The following is a 15,081-nucleotide window of genomic DNA, read 5'->3' as shown; positions in this document are numbered from 1 at the left end:
ATTTTGAGAATTCTTAACATACATTTTGTGTGTCGAAAAAACATACTTTGGAAAGCAGAATTACGACAGGTGTGTTATTCATATGGCATTGGTGACCGTGTCCATTCTTACAATTTAGTTGTTCTGGCTCTGGTCTGTCTATGCTTTAAGTCCGGAGCAAGTGCCTCTCTGACTGAAGTGATAAGCAGGTGGCTGTCTGTCTTTTATTGCCTCTGAGCAGATCTCAGTGCTTACAAAGAGGCTGCCCTGCAGTCTCACCCTCACTGGCCATCTGTGTCCTTGGTTGATTGTGCTTTGCTCCAGTCCTTTCTTTTTCCATCTGATAAGAACCAGCTTCTACCTGTATTTCTTAAAATCTCACAGCAGAATGATCTAATTCGTATGCAGGTCATTCTGAGGCCTCTTGCCTAGCAGGCGCTCCCATCTTCCTCAATTCTCTGTGCTCCGTTCTGCCTCACTTCCCTTGAAAGGCTGAGGCAGGGAGTTTTAGAAGCAGCTGTGCGGCTCATTACCTTTCATTAGAGTCTTTGGTCACTTAGAGGAGGCCTGGGGTGTCCCAGCCTAGCACACCATCAGGGAGCTCACCGACAGAGGTGTGGGCTGCATGTCTCAATTGCTGATGTCCCAGTCACTTCCTAACATTTCACCATTTTGGATACACGGGAAGCTGAACCTCTGGGTATATCTAAGGCAACGTGGAGACGGGGCAAGAAACTTTCCATCCAAAGGCACTGTGAATCTCCTCGCCCCCCAATATTGCTCTTCAGATAATGAGAGCTGGGAGTTTCCAAAAATGCCTTCTAGTTTTTACAAGCTGACTACTGCGTCTGCCCTTGCAGTTTTCACCTGCTGCATATTGTGTGGGACCCGATGAGATGCAAAGGAAAAGCCCTTTTCCACACTTCCAGGCACCTGCAGCAGGGGGAGCCCTGCCCGTGGTGGACTGACTGCGCAGGCAAGTTCTAGGCCTGACTTCAGGAAGCGTTTGCTGCTGGACAGTTCCCTGCCTCCGGCAAGGTGAGGAAGGCTTCACAGCTTCTTGCTGGGGCTGGGGCTGGAGCTTCTGGACTGGGAGTGCCTCTCTGGCCCCGACCACCACGCAGGATGCACACACTGCACAATGAAAGCTGGCGCACTATCGAAGGCATTTGCCCAAGTGCGACTCTGGCAGTTGGTGCGCATTTGATTTCAGTCCGACGTGGCAGGTGTGTGTGAGTACAGCGTGGTTTACCACTGAAGCAAAGACGCCCTCTTCTAACTACTTGATTTAAATTATTTCTAATTTTAAAAATGTAAGTAGTATCCATACAGGCAAAAGATGTAAATGTTTATTATTAAGTTTTAAAAGAGCTAACTTTTGCCTTTGTTGACACTTTTTAAAATATCTTAAAAATATTATGTTCTACTTTATTCCTATCTTTGAGTATATCCAATTTTTTTTCTTCTGTAACATCTTAAGAGCAATGTTTAGCTCATTAACTTTTAGAGTTAAATGTCCCATTATTTAGAATGTGATTTTAATTAAAGAATGTATGTACTTTAAAAATATTATTTTTCACTCTGGTCAAGTAGCTCAGTTGGTTAGTGCTTTGTCCCAATGTGCCAAGGTTGCAGGTTTGATCCCTGGTCAGAGCACATACAAGAAACAACCATAAATAAGTAGAACAACAAATCAGTTCTCTCTCTCTCTCCTTCCTCTCTAAAATCAATAAAAAATTTAAAAAATATACTGTTATTTCTAAATTGCATTGTGTAGATCATTTGGATTGATGGCATCAATTCTTACAGGCAAGTTGACACTTGCTAGGTAAGTTAAAAATTGCAGAATGAACACCTGTAAACTCTTTACCTTGATTCAATAGCTATCAATGTCCTATGTGTTCTTCAGAAGAATGTCTCATTTTTCTCTGCAGGTTCTAAATGAGTCTGTTAAATTAAGTTTGTTACTTAGGATTAAATCTTTCACTTCTTTATTGATTTTTGTCTGCTTCACCTCTCAATATTCAGACTGGTAGACTCACATCTCCAACTCAGACGACAGTTCCGTGGCCATTTCTCCATGTAGATTTCAATGTCCACTTTGTATATTTTAAGGTTTTATTACCCTCGTATACATTTAGAATTGTTAACGTCATCATGTAGTAACTCAATCTCTATTCCCACAAAATGGTTTCATTTAAAAGTATATTTTATCCGATATTAACATAGCTATTCCAGCTTTCTTTTTAAAACATTTGCCTGGTCTATTTTTTCCAATAATGTTACTCTGAACTCTTCCATTTCTTATTTTATAGCTGTGTCTCTTGAAAACAATTATAGCTGAATTTTACTTTGTTTCTTAAATCCATCAGTCTCTGATTGTAATTGGCATGTTCAGTCTATGTGTTTTATTTTGATTACTGATACAGTTAAATGAATTTGACCCTGCTGTCTTTTTGCCTTTTGTGTGTCCTTTTTCCTCTTTCCTGCCTTTTTATTAAAAATATTTATTATGCTGTTTGTTTTTAACAAAAGATGATTTAATTGTTTACTGTATTTTCTCATGTTTAGGTAATTAATACATAAATATTTAATAACATTTATAGTGTTAGTACAATTTTTTTTTGTTAAAATCACCAGGTGCCAAATACTTTATTTCCATAGCTTTGTTAACAAGTACAGCCATTTTGTAACCTCACAAATTAGATACTGCTATTTCCAAATACAACATTTAGTTAGGTTTATCTAAATATTGACAAATTTTTATCATTCGCTCTTCTTGCATTTCAGCCTTTCCTTCTGTGGTCATTTTTGTTTCCCTCGAAGTACATACTTTCGAAGTTCCTCTAGCAAAGGTCTCTGTGGTAAACTGTTGTTTTTTGTTTGCTCAACTTGTCTTTGATTTACCATTATTTTTGAAAGACAGTTTTTCTAAGTTAACAAAAATTTTCTTCCACTACTTTAAAGGTTCTCAAAAGTGTTGTGACTTCTACTGTTGCTACTGATAATCCAGCGGCCGGCCTGATTATAGTGTCTGTGCAGGTGATCTTTCTAGCTGCTTCTGGGTTTTCTTGGTCATGTTCTGCATTCCGCTACATCATGTCTAATCGTTTTCTTTTTATTTATCCTGCCTGTTAACATCTTGTTTTTTCTTCATCTTTTAATTCATGTCTTTTATAAGTTCTTGAAAGTGATCATCTCTTTGTGTCTTTCAATGTTCTCTCATTTATTATTTCTATTTTATCTTTCTAGAATTCCAATTAGATAGGTTATTTTTCTTCAGATGTGTCTACTACTATCTTTAATCCATCCATTGGGTATTACCAAGTTATTTTTTTATTTTGAAAATTGTCAAGTTCATGGAATATTGTGAAAAACAGAACCATGAATAAATACCTGTATACCTTTCTCCTAGATGATTCTCCAGTGTGCGTACACACATGTATATCTATATATACACATACGCGCGCACACCATCCTCCTTCCCCTTGGGAAAACCACCTGGCAGGAGGCTGCAGCATCATGCACGTTTCTCTTAAATACTTTACATACCTGTCTCCAGAACAAAGACATTCTTATACTAACATGATTCCACTACCACATGGAAGGAAATCCACACGAATCAATAATATCATGCAGCATATTGTTCATACTCAAACTTCCCCGACTGTCCCCCAAACGCCATTTGTGTATTTCCTTCTGACCCAGGATCAGGTTGCGATTTACACCATCACATTTGGCTATTAGGTCTCTGACTCTCCCATTCTGGGGCAGCTCCCCACCTCTCTCTGCAGCTCGGGACATTGAAACTTGTGCGGAGCCTAGGCCAGCTGTTCTGAAGAGCCCTCCACGTTCTGGAACTGCCCAGTGGTTTCCTCATTATTGGACTTGGGTCAGACATCTCCAGCAGGAATCTCACATAGCTCTTGTATTTCCTGCATCTCAGGAGGCAGATAATATCAGAGCTTGGTTCAAGTGGGCACTGCCTGACCTTCTTGCCAGATTTCACCACATAAAAGCACATCTCCGTCTTTGTGTCACTAAGTGAGATGTGAGTGGTTCCGTGAGACTGTCAATAGCCTGCTCCCCCCCAGCCTGCCACCCAATGGGTTTAGCATTCCTGGATCCTTGCTGACTCAGTTATTCCACTTAGGCTTACAAATTAGTCGTTTTCTAATTCTACCACTTCTATATTTATTAGCTAGCATACTTCTATAAAAAGAGAACTTTTCCTCCCCCTCCTCCCTTTTTGGGTCTCTCTACAGACTTGTGAATTTTTAGAAATCAGTGTTTTAATCCATTCCCATCATAGTTCTTTTTGATATTCAAATTGCCCCAAATTGGGCCAGTGAGAATCCTTTTAAGATGGCTCCTTTGTCCTTTCGCTATGTCGCTGTTGGCTTTTTGCTACTCTCTTGCTTTCTGGTATAACACATATTCCAGGCTCACATTGTACTTTCCCCAATACAGTCTAGAATTAGCTATTTCTCCAAGAAACCCTGGTTCCTTTTAGCGGGGAGTGATATTTAGAAACCAAGATCTGGTCATTAGTTATGATCATTGCCACTGGGGAATCTCATTGATTGTTTTATTTCAACAATTAGATTTGGCACTTTAAAAAACTCTTTTGTTATTTTTCAAATCAACCTCCCTTCTGATTCTCTCTTGTCCCCTCAAATTGTACTTTCATATTGGGTAGCAATAGATTTTGCCCAACTAGGATGGAGTAGGAGGAGGAGGGAGGAGGGGCCACATTCATTTGTCAAGTAATATCGAGCAGATAATACCTTCGCAATTGCTGGGACGGCTGCCTTGAATTTGTAGAGCTGAGTCTGTTGCACTTTGTTTTGAAGTTTGTTGGTGGATACTTGTTGATTGCACCTAGGAGGAGAACAATGTGTGATGAGTCTCTTATTCTTAGAGGCTATTAACATTGCAGCAACATGCTCTGTGTGCAACATGTCACATCACTGTTTTCAACATCCACCCAAGGAAGACTCCGGCTCGGGCGGCCATGTGAGAAGAGAGATTTCTCAGAGGAGTCTGTAAAACTGGGTTTTAAAAATACATCTCTGCCAAATTTACAAGTGGAGAATTCGATATACTTTTCAATAAAAGTAAAAGCTTCTAAAGTTGGTCAAACATCAGAGGAGCTCTCATGAGCCAGTCTTGAGAGTCTGGCTTATAATTGACATGAATTAATCATAATAGTTTTTATTTGATCATTTGAAAAATATCAAAATGCAAAGGGGAAACAATATTCCCTTTATGGTCTCTCTCATTAGCAACAACAGAAACAATAGCGTCATCCTGGGTTTAATTCATCCGTGGGTCATTTTGTTTGGAAGTACAACAGTTTTTCATGATAATAAAGCTTGCCTCTTAACCACACCATCTAAACATTTATAAGCCATTTCTGATGGGAAACTTTTTAATAACTGTATTACTTATTTCCTTGAAGCATTAAATTGAACAGACTTGTTAAAAACAATTAAATCTCTTCCTGGTGATCTAGGGTCATCCTAAGTAGCAAGTTTGTCCTGGGCTGTGTGACAGCCGTTGTACGTTGGGCTGTGTGCTTCTAAGTTGAATGGCCCAAGACTGTGATGTTTCCCTTCTGTGCGTCTGAATTTTAATTTTTTTATCCATCTTAACTCTAAGCATCAGGTTGTTTGTCAGTTATTTTGTTTCTCTTAGAAAATGTGTTGATTCTGATGTGGACTGTGCTTAATAGCCAACTCTATCACAGCAGGGTGTTAAATAAGAGCCACAGCCTAGAGAGCTAGAGCGCAGGAGGGCAGTGACCATGTCTGGCTTGGTAACTCCTCGATACTCTGCGCCTGAACAGTGAGTGGCTCCCCCCTAATAAATGTGTGTCAATGCTGAGTGGGCGAGTGTGAGTCTATGGGCCTGCTATGGAATGAAGTATGCAGGCTCCAGTAGGATTATGCCAAAGCCTTTTTCAACTCCTTGTACTTTTACAGCTATATTTTAAAAACTAATGATTTCTAGATACTTAATTTCTAGAAACGTGGTATATAACTCTGTCATGGTTTTATAATCTTCCAAAAAGCACTTTCTATATCTCTCACCTACCCCAAGTAACTCTTAAAACATCTCTTCCCCTCTCTCTGGGTGGTGGTGGGGTGTCATTTATCTAATCATATACAGCACACCTCTTTTATTGTGCTTCCCAGATGTTGTGTATTTTACAAACTGAAGGCAAGACCTGCCACCAGCAAAAAGATTATGACTAGCTTTTTTGCAATAAATATAAACATAGCTGTACTGCAGAAGTCTGGAGCCGAACCCTCAATATCTCCCAGGCATGCCTGTAGTGTGACTACCATGAACCACCACTAAGAATTTGGGGGGTCTGAAATTCCATCTTAAACTTCCTTTCAGCTTTTTTGCCTCATACAGAGTGTTTCTTGACAAATTTCTCAGAGTCTTTCAAGGTGTTCTTCTGTTTTACCTTTACAAACAAATGCCTACAGATTACTTCCCTTAGATTTTTTTCTAGCTCCTCTGTCCCGTTTTCTAGCGCCTATTCCAGAACACATCCACATCAGTTTCACTCTGGGAGCTTACTGCTCCCAAATCAGTGTTTCTCAAACCATATGTGCATGTGAACCACCTGGGGATCTTGATAAAATGCAGACTCTGGTTCAGAATGTCTGGGATGGGGCCCGAGACACTGCATTTTTTGCAAGCTTCCAGGTGATGCCAATACTGTTGGTCTTAGACTCACGTCTGGAGTAGCAGAGACCCAGCAACGATTTCCCAAGGCTCCTCAGGCCTCACCTGTGCTGACTAGGCGGTCCCTTTGCAGCCTTAACTCCTCTCACCGTGTAATGCCAGTGACAAGCTGAGACACAATCAGAATCTCCCTACACAGGGTGTTCTTTTGCCTGTGTGTTCACTTCTATTTATCTGAACTCCAAGGGCTCATTTATCATGAAAACATTCAGAAATTCAACCGCGGGCTTTTCAACCTCCGGAATCACACATTATCAGGACGTGGCTTCTTTTTATGCAACCTGTTTGCATTCAAAATGAATTGCAGACTTTCAGGGCAAGCTCACTCCAAGAAATATAGCCATGATTTAAAAAAAAAAAAAATTTATGGGCACCAGTTGCACTAATTACTGGCATCATAAAAAGTCATTAATAAGGCTGAGAATATTTTGTAAGTATGTATCTTTCATTCTGACAGGTAAAACGGTATCTCCTAATACTTCAAACTCTGCCTTTTGAACCTGTAAAAGCAAAGCCAAGAGTTGTTGAATTTTCCTTTGGCTCTCTTTTTTTGATGTGTTAACTGATGAAACTTCCCATCCAAGGGCAGCATGACAGTGCCACATGGCAAGGGTTTCTACTTCGTGGCTAAAGTCCAGGCTGGGGCTTGACCCCCCCAGACTATATTGCCTCATGCGGACAGATGTGTGAGCACCTGCCTGTTATGATTGCTTCTCCATAGCACCCAGACATAGAAAAGATGAGCCAGAAGATGAAGTGCTTAGGCATCAGGGCTTCCTCCCTCCACCGTTCATCATTACATATGTTCCTTTCTGAGCCTGCTTTGCCCCTGAGGACACACACGAGGCTTCCAAGGATCCATGTCAGCTACATTTGTACCAGCTACACTCTACATGTACAAGGAAGATTTTATGACTTACGCCTGATTGAGTTTATAAAAGACTTCACAAACTTCACGCTGTATGTGTGGTCAGGTTTGTGAACCCGACCAAGCTGGACCAAGTGGTGATCTAGAGGGAGGCTGGCTAGATCTTCCAGTTCCTTGTCATTCCAGGTGGGGCCAAAGGAAAACACAAATAGGGCATAACCTTGACATTTGGCTTTCAGAGATTCTTTCTTTAAGATGTCTCTGTCCAAGTGACTGGTTTCCCCAGCAGATATCACAAATATGACTTTGTTTTTTCTCGGATTTGGTGCACTTAAAAAGATATTGTCCAGAGTCCACTGTAAGGCATGACCGATAAAAGCGTCTCCATTTAGGTGCTGAAGCGATTCTTCCACATGCCTCTTCATGCGCTGTCTGCTGTTGTAGGTGGTGAGGTTGAACTCCATTCTAACGGGACTCTTCTGAGTGTTGGGGAGGAAGTTGGGGGGAGCATGACTTAACAGGGCCACGCGGTCTCCAGTGAGCGAGATCTCGGGCTCCTGGGTGATTTCAAAGTGATCTAACAGTGCTCCCAGGAAGTGTCTCATGTCTTCAAATTCGGCACTTCCCACATGCCGGGAGCTATCCAGCAGGAAAGCTGCATCCAGGTAAGACTGCACAGGGGGTGGTCTGGCTTGGTCGCAAGAAGCATCCGGCTTGCAGATATCTGCAGACCAAAAGGCACTTAGGGTTACCAAACAGAAATGGACAGAAACGGAAAGACAGCATCTCAAATATTTCAGCATTTGAAAACTGCATGATCTTTGATCTTAAAATAGCTACTAAATCTGGTATCAACCCAGGAAGATTTCCTAGTACATGGTTTGCATCTATATCCGCCCCCCTCCCTCCTTCCTTCCCTCCCTCCTCTCTCTCCCCCCCTTCTTCTCTCTAAACATAAGTGAAGAAAGCAATGAACCTTTTATTTCAATTTGAGTAGAGGTATGTTATAATTCAGTGTCTGTGCATAGACATTAAGGACAAAGCTACTGCTTATGTTTGTATCTCCATAGTGATTATCAGTTGAAAGCTTAACATGTGTTTGTTAAATAAATGAATATAAGTGCTGCATATTAAGGGGCTTTCATAGCATGAGGTCATTTTAATAAATATGTATATTTTATTTAACAAAAAATGTGTAGTAATAAAAACAGTAAATGTTATTGACTGACCACATGAATATACAGAGAAATTTAAAAAATGGAAAGACCCTAAGGGTAACCTAATCTTCGAATTTTACAGGTGACACTGAGGGCAGGAGAGTAAAATAATTCTGTGAAAGGATATAGCAGTATTTCTAGCAGTTTCTGCATATGAAGTCAGTGTTCTGTTAGAGGCAAGGCCATGAGGTACAGCAGTGGGGAGGCCCCTTGGCCTGAGAACCAGGATACCTGCATCTTGGTCTTACTGTATCCAGTAACATGCTCTGTGCATCTATCCAGGCCACCTCTGGGCCTCGATTCTGCACAATTAGATGGATTAGATTCATCCGGAGAGCCTTTCTGGGACGAAATTCTGTAACCCTAGGTTTTCAGTAACAATTAATGGTTAAGGATGAGAATGGCCTCTTTAAAACCAGAGAGAAGAGAGACGATGGAATAACATGTGCGTAGACAGCTGGTACTTAGATATGGGCCCGGGCAGCAAAGAAAAGCTATTACATGAAAGGTTAATAACCAGAATGCAGAGCCTAGGGGATGTAGCAAACCTCCTGACTTTATTCTTGTTCATGGCCTCCATGAGGCTCTGGACAAGTTATATTTCCCTTACTAAAAGTTCAGTAAAATTTTATGACCACATTTAATGGTCAGATGACAGAACGGTCACCTGGGTGCAAGGCAATTTCTAAAATCAGGGACAGCAGGCTGCCCATTTGTTCAATTTTGTGGAGTTTTTTAATTGCAGGAAATGACAGCCAAAATATCTTCCTTTATATGCCTATGAGGCAAAACAAGGGATCGAGCCAAGAAATGAAGCCAAAATCTATCCCCAGCCACACACGTGCAACTTCTGACTGTGCGACACAACCAGCGCACTGCTGCAGCTGACGTGTGTGAAAGCCAACCGAGAGCCTAGGGGGTGGGATGTAGCTCCCCACAGTATGGTTAGCACTTTAAGTGCTTTGAGTGAGAACATCAGGGCCTAGTACTCTGTGCAACTGAGGGGACGAGAGGGGGAAAGGGGGAGGGGAAGCGGAGAGGGGAAGGGGAGAGGAGGGAAAGAGGTGAGGAGGGAGGGAGAGAGATTGAGTAGAGGGAAGCAGAGGGGAAGACTGGAGGAAGGGAGGGCTATTAGAAGAAATTCTGCCTCTCCCTCAGTTACCTCCCCCCAGGTGAGGTCAGTTATATGGCGAGCATTAGCATCTTATTGACAAACACGGAGAAGGACAGGAATTAACCATTTTCTTTGAGGCCAAATATAGTTTCAAGGAGCAGAATCATGGGGTCTCTGTTACTTATAAATTGCAGGCATTTTAAAGCTAGTTTTCTTGGGTTTGATTGGGCTGCTAGGCACCGAGCAAATTGTTTCATCTCTCTAAGCTTCATTTTTCTCATCTGTAAAACAGAGCTAATAATAGTTCAAACGTTTTAGGGAGATTATAGAGACTGAATGAACCGGTTAGAAAAGTGCTTGGAACACAGTAAACACAATAGCTTGGGTATTAACTGTCATCACCACCATCATCAGGGTTCTGTAAAGCAAGTAGGACTGTTCACAGTTTCTAACAAATGCTTGGTAACTCAGCTATCACACCCACCAGTAATCTCAGTGTCTTTCCCGAGTTTCATAAGCCCTAACACTCAAGTACAGGCTAGCCAGTTCTCCAGCTCGACCTGCAGACTGTAGAAAACAGCACACAAACCAGGGCTGCAAATCTCAATGCTTCACGTTTGGGAGTCCACAAAGCGTCTTTCCAATGACAAAGCAGCACGTGAATTTCTGCTAATTTCCACTTGTACTGTAATTCATTTCTTTGGGGTTGTGAACATTTGAGATTTAGATAACACATAAATACACTTTATAGCGTGAAAAACTTGGCAGTGAGACAGGCTACATTTTTCTAAAAATCATTGCTGGTTCCTGGAAGCTGTGGGAAGCAGGGGGGCCTGAAATGCAATCCCCCTGCTGTGGTTCCTCGGAGGAGACCCTGCGCCCTGCTCCTAGCTGAAAGGCTCCATCTGCAGATGATGAGGTGAGCCCAGGGCCCCGGGGAAATTCTCCCAAGGCCACACGTGGTGTCCTTGCTGCCGAGTTCCAGCCGCTCCTGCCAAGGGTGACTCAATGTGCTTAACAGGCCTGACTGAATTCTATTCTCTCTGTGGGTCTTACCGTAGCAGAACGTGCACCTCTGTAGTCTCTCTAATGCTGGCCTGTGGTCAGCCCCGGATGGAACCATTACTATTTGGAATGTGCCAGTGTCATCGATCTGCAGGAAGGAGAAGCGAGATTAAGAACAGCTTAGTGGGTGGGGCTGCAAGAATTTCCCAGGACTGTTCACAGAAGGGAGATGTGGAGAGAGCCGTGCAGCTGCTTCCTAGAAGGCTGTAGGGAGGCGCAGCAGAAACAATTAGTCTGTACTGTCAGTGGCTTTTAATAGGTATCTGGGCAATGTTTGGAGTGAATCATGTGTTCACTTCATCTGGATTATGATGAGCAATGGGGAAACCAAACCCAGAGAGCATGGACAGGCCATGCGGTGGGGGCAAAGCGCTTTCTTATTGCCATCTATTAGGATCCAGAAACAAACAAACAAACACAATGTTTGAGCTAGGAGAAATCTTAGAAACCATGTGATCCAATCCCACCATTATACCGGCGAGGAAAGTGAGCCCAGAGAGGGTGGAATAGGGAAGGCTCCAGTTTAAGTTTTGCTCTTTCCAAATAGGACCCACCTTGCATCCTCTGCATGAGCTACCTTTATGGCCGCAGTTTTGTGTCAGGGGGTTCTACCTTGATTTAGAGCAGTGTTCTCACAGTGTCTTCCTGGGATTGCTGCCATTTAACTAGTCTGTGTTCTGCATGTCTAAAATGTGACAACTTCCATTCTTCCCGTGGTGGCACTAGTTGATAAATTAGGCTTCATATTTAAGCGTGTATTAGCTTGCTGGTGGCAACCCGAAACACCCTCCTTCTCACCGATTCTAGCACATGGCTTTATTGGGAGCATCCACGGGGAGTCTGCTCTCCCTGCCCTCCCCATTCCCAGTAATCTCCCAGTCCACAGAGCCGGCCAGGTGGGCTCTGAGAGATCAGTCATCCTGCCGCACATCACTGGAGCAACTATAGCTAGCATATATTACGGAAAATTCCTTCAACTGAATGTCAGTTGGAAGGTCCTGTTTGAAAGGGTTCTATTTAAAATTATTTAAAAGAAAAAGGATCCACTTTTCTGTGGATTCAAAGCAGCACCAACTTGGATGAAAGCACTGCTATGAAGTCACAGAAGGGCACAATGAGGCATTCAGCATTCAGTTCTAATGATTCTCTGCTCTTTCTTTTCTAAACATTATGGGGCTCCATAAATTGATGTGTTCAAGAAAAAATACAATGTATATCTTTAGATAATTCTATATTAACAAAGGAAATCCTTCTCAAAATAAAAGGTTGGGTGCTCCAAATGCTAAAGTTTCCCAGTAGAAATTTTACCACATTCATTTCATCTGTCTTCAATCACAAGAATAACCTGTAATGTCAAATATTACTCTTAATTTTTCTCTCATCTGCAATACTGAACAGCAGAGTAAAGAAAAAAAATAGGCTAGCTAAAAGAGACATTTTTGTAAGTATATTAGGAAGGGAGACTCACTCTCTATCAAAATTCTTCATGTGCAGCACGTATAATTTCACCAGGAGAGGTAATTGCCAAGAAAATTTAGAGGGAAAACCCTAGTGGCAAAACAAAGCTGAGATTGAAGTTTTTCTAGTAAAAAAAAAATGGCCTTCTATTTCAGAAGGTCACTCAGCTTCATGTGAGCATGAAAGATTTCCAGGACGGCAATCCCAAGTCCATTTGCTAAGGAACACAGGGAAACCAGACCGTGGGGTCAGAGCGGCTGCTTCCGAGCCCTGCTGCACACATCTCTGCACAAGTCCCCGATTTCACACCGAGTGCTGAACTCTCAGATCAGCTGCGATTTGGAAAAGTCTTGATAATTATGAAATAAACTCACGGTTTTAAAATACGGCCCCCAAATTAAAAATTCATTGTCATGAAATTTTTGAGTTCAAGTAATAATAACCCACAGTTTACATGTAGGTAAGCCCAACAGAAGAGATGCCAGAAGGAGAAGGGCAAATGCAGAACTAGCAACATAGTTTCTCTTCTGAACACCAGGTACCGGGTCCTCACTAACTTTTGAATATGCTCTATTTTCAGCCGTCCTGGACGACCCTGCCCAGTCTGTCCTCCATGAGGCTGGGTCTCTTGGTTTTCTACTTTACTGCTGTATCCCCAGAGCCTAAGCCAGCACCTGGTATACATGAGGTGCTCACAAACATTTGCAGGATGAACGACCCTTGGGACCAATTCTGACTGGTGTCTGCATCTCTCTTTTGTTCAAGAGGCGTTTGGAGCCAGTTCTGCTCAGATTTATGAGGGTCTTTGTCAAGAATTTGAACCTTCCTTGGTGCCCTTTTGAGAGGAACTCCTTCAAGAAAGGAGGAAAGAGTCGCTAGGCGATTTGGGTAGAACTGCTTAAGTGACATTGTTTACATGCAGAAGGTTTAAAATAAACCAACAAAATACGTTTTTCTAAGTTATATGCTGTGCATATACCTTTGAGTGAGCGGTGGAATTGTGTCAGTTTAAGTTTATATTCCAAGTAACCTCAATGATTTATTTGCAGTAGGATATTAAGTTATCTCTTGTTTTGTGACTAAATAAAGCCAAGGGACAATAGCGGCTCTCAATGAACAGAGGGAATTATGAGGATTCTGAGTAACCAAATCCACCTACAGAATCTGGAGCTCCTGCATCTCACAGCAGCTTCATTTGCATAGCCTGGCCCCAGCCTTTTCTGAGACTGATACATCAGCCTGCTCATTTGCATAATTCTGAGTTAGTTCCGTGATGCTAATAGCAGTTTCAGTTCCTCTACAGCCTAGATTTCAACATTGTTAAACACGTTTTTGTTAGTATCAAGCAAAGGAGTGATAATAGAGAAAAGCTACCTTCTTGAGTGTTTAGTTTGTACTAAGCTCTGATGCCGTGTTGCATCCTTTCATCAACAGCTCTAGGCCACGGGCACTGCTTCCTCTGTTTTACAGACAAGTGGTCTATTTGCACTCAGTTCTGCTTATTTGAACAACTTCACAGAAAATGAAGCTGGAAACGTCAAAAGCCCACTTAATCCAAGCCTCCAGTTTCCAGGAAAGACAGAAGTCACTGACAGGTGAGTGACTGCCCCTATGATAGGCCTTCAGGAAAAGGTGACGTCTTGACCACCTAGTCAGCCAGTTAGCCCATGGCGACAGTAAATCAATCTTGCCTTGAGAAAATTCTTACGTAACTCTAACTGCTATTAATCCCAGTTTCTTTAATATGAAAGTTTGCGAAGTTGGAGTACAGCTGGCTAATTTTCTGCAGTAATCATTTTTCACACACTTGAAAACAGTGATTCAGTTGCTTCTTACTTTCCTTCCTCCAAATGAAATAATTTCAGATGCTCGGCCTTTTTGTTCAGGTTGTATCTGCCAAGGCCCTTCTGCTGCCGTCTGAGGCCCCTCTTCATGGTTTTCACATGAGTACAGAACAAAATACCATGCTGGGCCAACACAGAAGACTGGAAGAACACTTTGTTGGGTCCAGCAGGTCTTTTGTAAGGGAGTCCTGCCACTGAGCCACTATCGGCAGGGTGTTTTAAAAGGTTCGAATGGCTATTATAAAAAAGACAAGAAGTAACAAGCACTGGTAAGGATGTGGAGAAATGGGAACCCTTGCACATGCTTGGTGGGAATGTAAATTGGTTCCGTCACTATGGGAAACAGCATGGAAGTGACTCAAAAATACTAAAAATAGAACTATCATATGATCCAGCAATTCCACTTCTGGGTATTTATTTTAAAAAAACACACAAAAAACAAAAACTCTAACTCAAAGAGATACATGTACCTTCATGTTCACTGCAGCATTATTTACAATAGCCAAGGCGTAGAAACAGCTTGTGTCCACCAATGGATAAAGAAATGTGATTTTACATATACAATTAAATGTATAATGAAATGTTATTCAGCCATAAAAAAGAATAAAATCTTGCCATTTGTGACAACACAGATGGAACTCAATCAAGGGTATTAGGCTGAGTGAAACAAATCAGACAGAGAAAGACACATGCCATATGACCTCACTTAGGTGTGGAACCTAAAAACAAAACTGAAACCCGAATTCATAGAGAGAACAGATTGATAGCTGCCAGAGG

General features: G+C 41.9%; 1 protein-coding gene across 1 annotated transcript in view; it reads right to left on the bottom strand.

Annotated features, from left to right (window-relative positions):
* Positions 1-15,081, bottom strand: part of COL6A6 (collagen type VI alpha 6 chain) — a 130,779-nt gene that overhangs the window by 6,346 nt on the left and 109,352 nt on the right. Inside the window, exons 34-36 of the mRNA XM_087824933.1 lie at positions 10,994-11,090; positions 7,659-8,330; positions 4,767-4,860 (exon numbers count right to left, since the gene is read on the bottom strand). Of these exons, the coding sequence (XP_087681059.1) occupies positions 4,767-4,860; positions 7,659-8,330; positions 10,994-11,090 (863 nt within the window). The remainder of the gene's footprint in view (positions 1-4,766; positions 4,861-7,658; positions 8,331-10,993; positions 11,091-15,081) is intronic.

The sequence above is a fragment of the Miniopterus natalensis genome, chromosome 15 (genome assembly GCF_054644295.1).
Source record: "Miniopterus natalensis isolate mMinNat1 chromosome 15, mMinNat1.hap1, whole genome shotgun sequence".
Taxonomy (NCBI): Eukaryota; Metazoa; Chordata; class Mammalia; order Chiroptera; family Miniopteridae; genus Miniopterus; species Miniopterus natalensis.
Note: the sequence above shows the minus strand (reverse complement) of the source record. Positions and strands in the feature narration are given on the sequence as shown.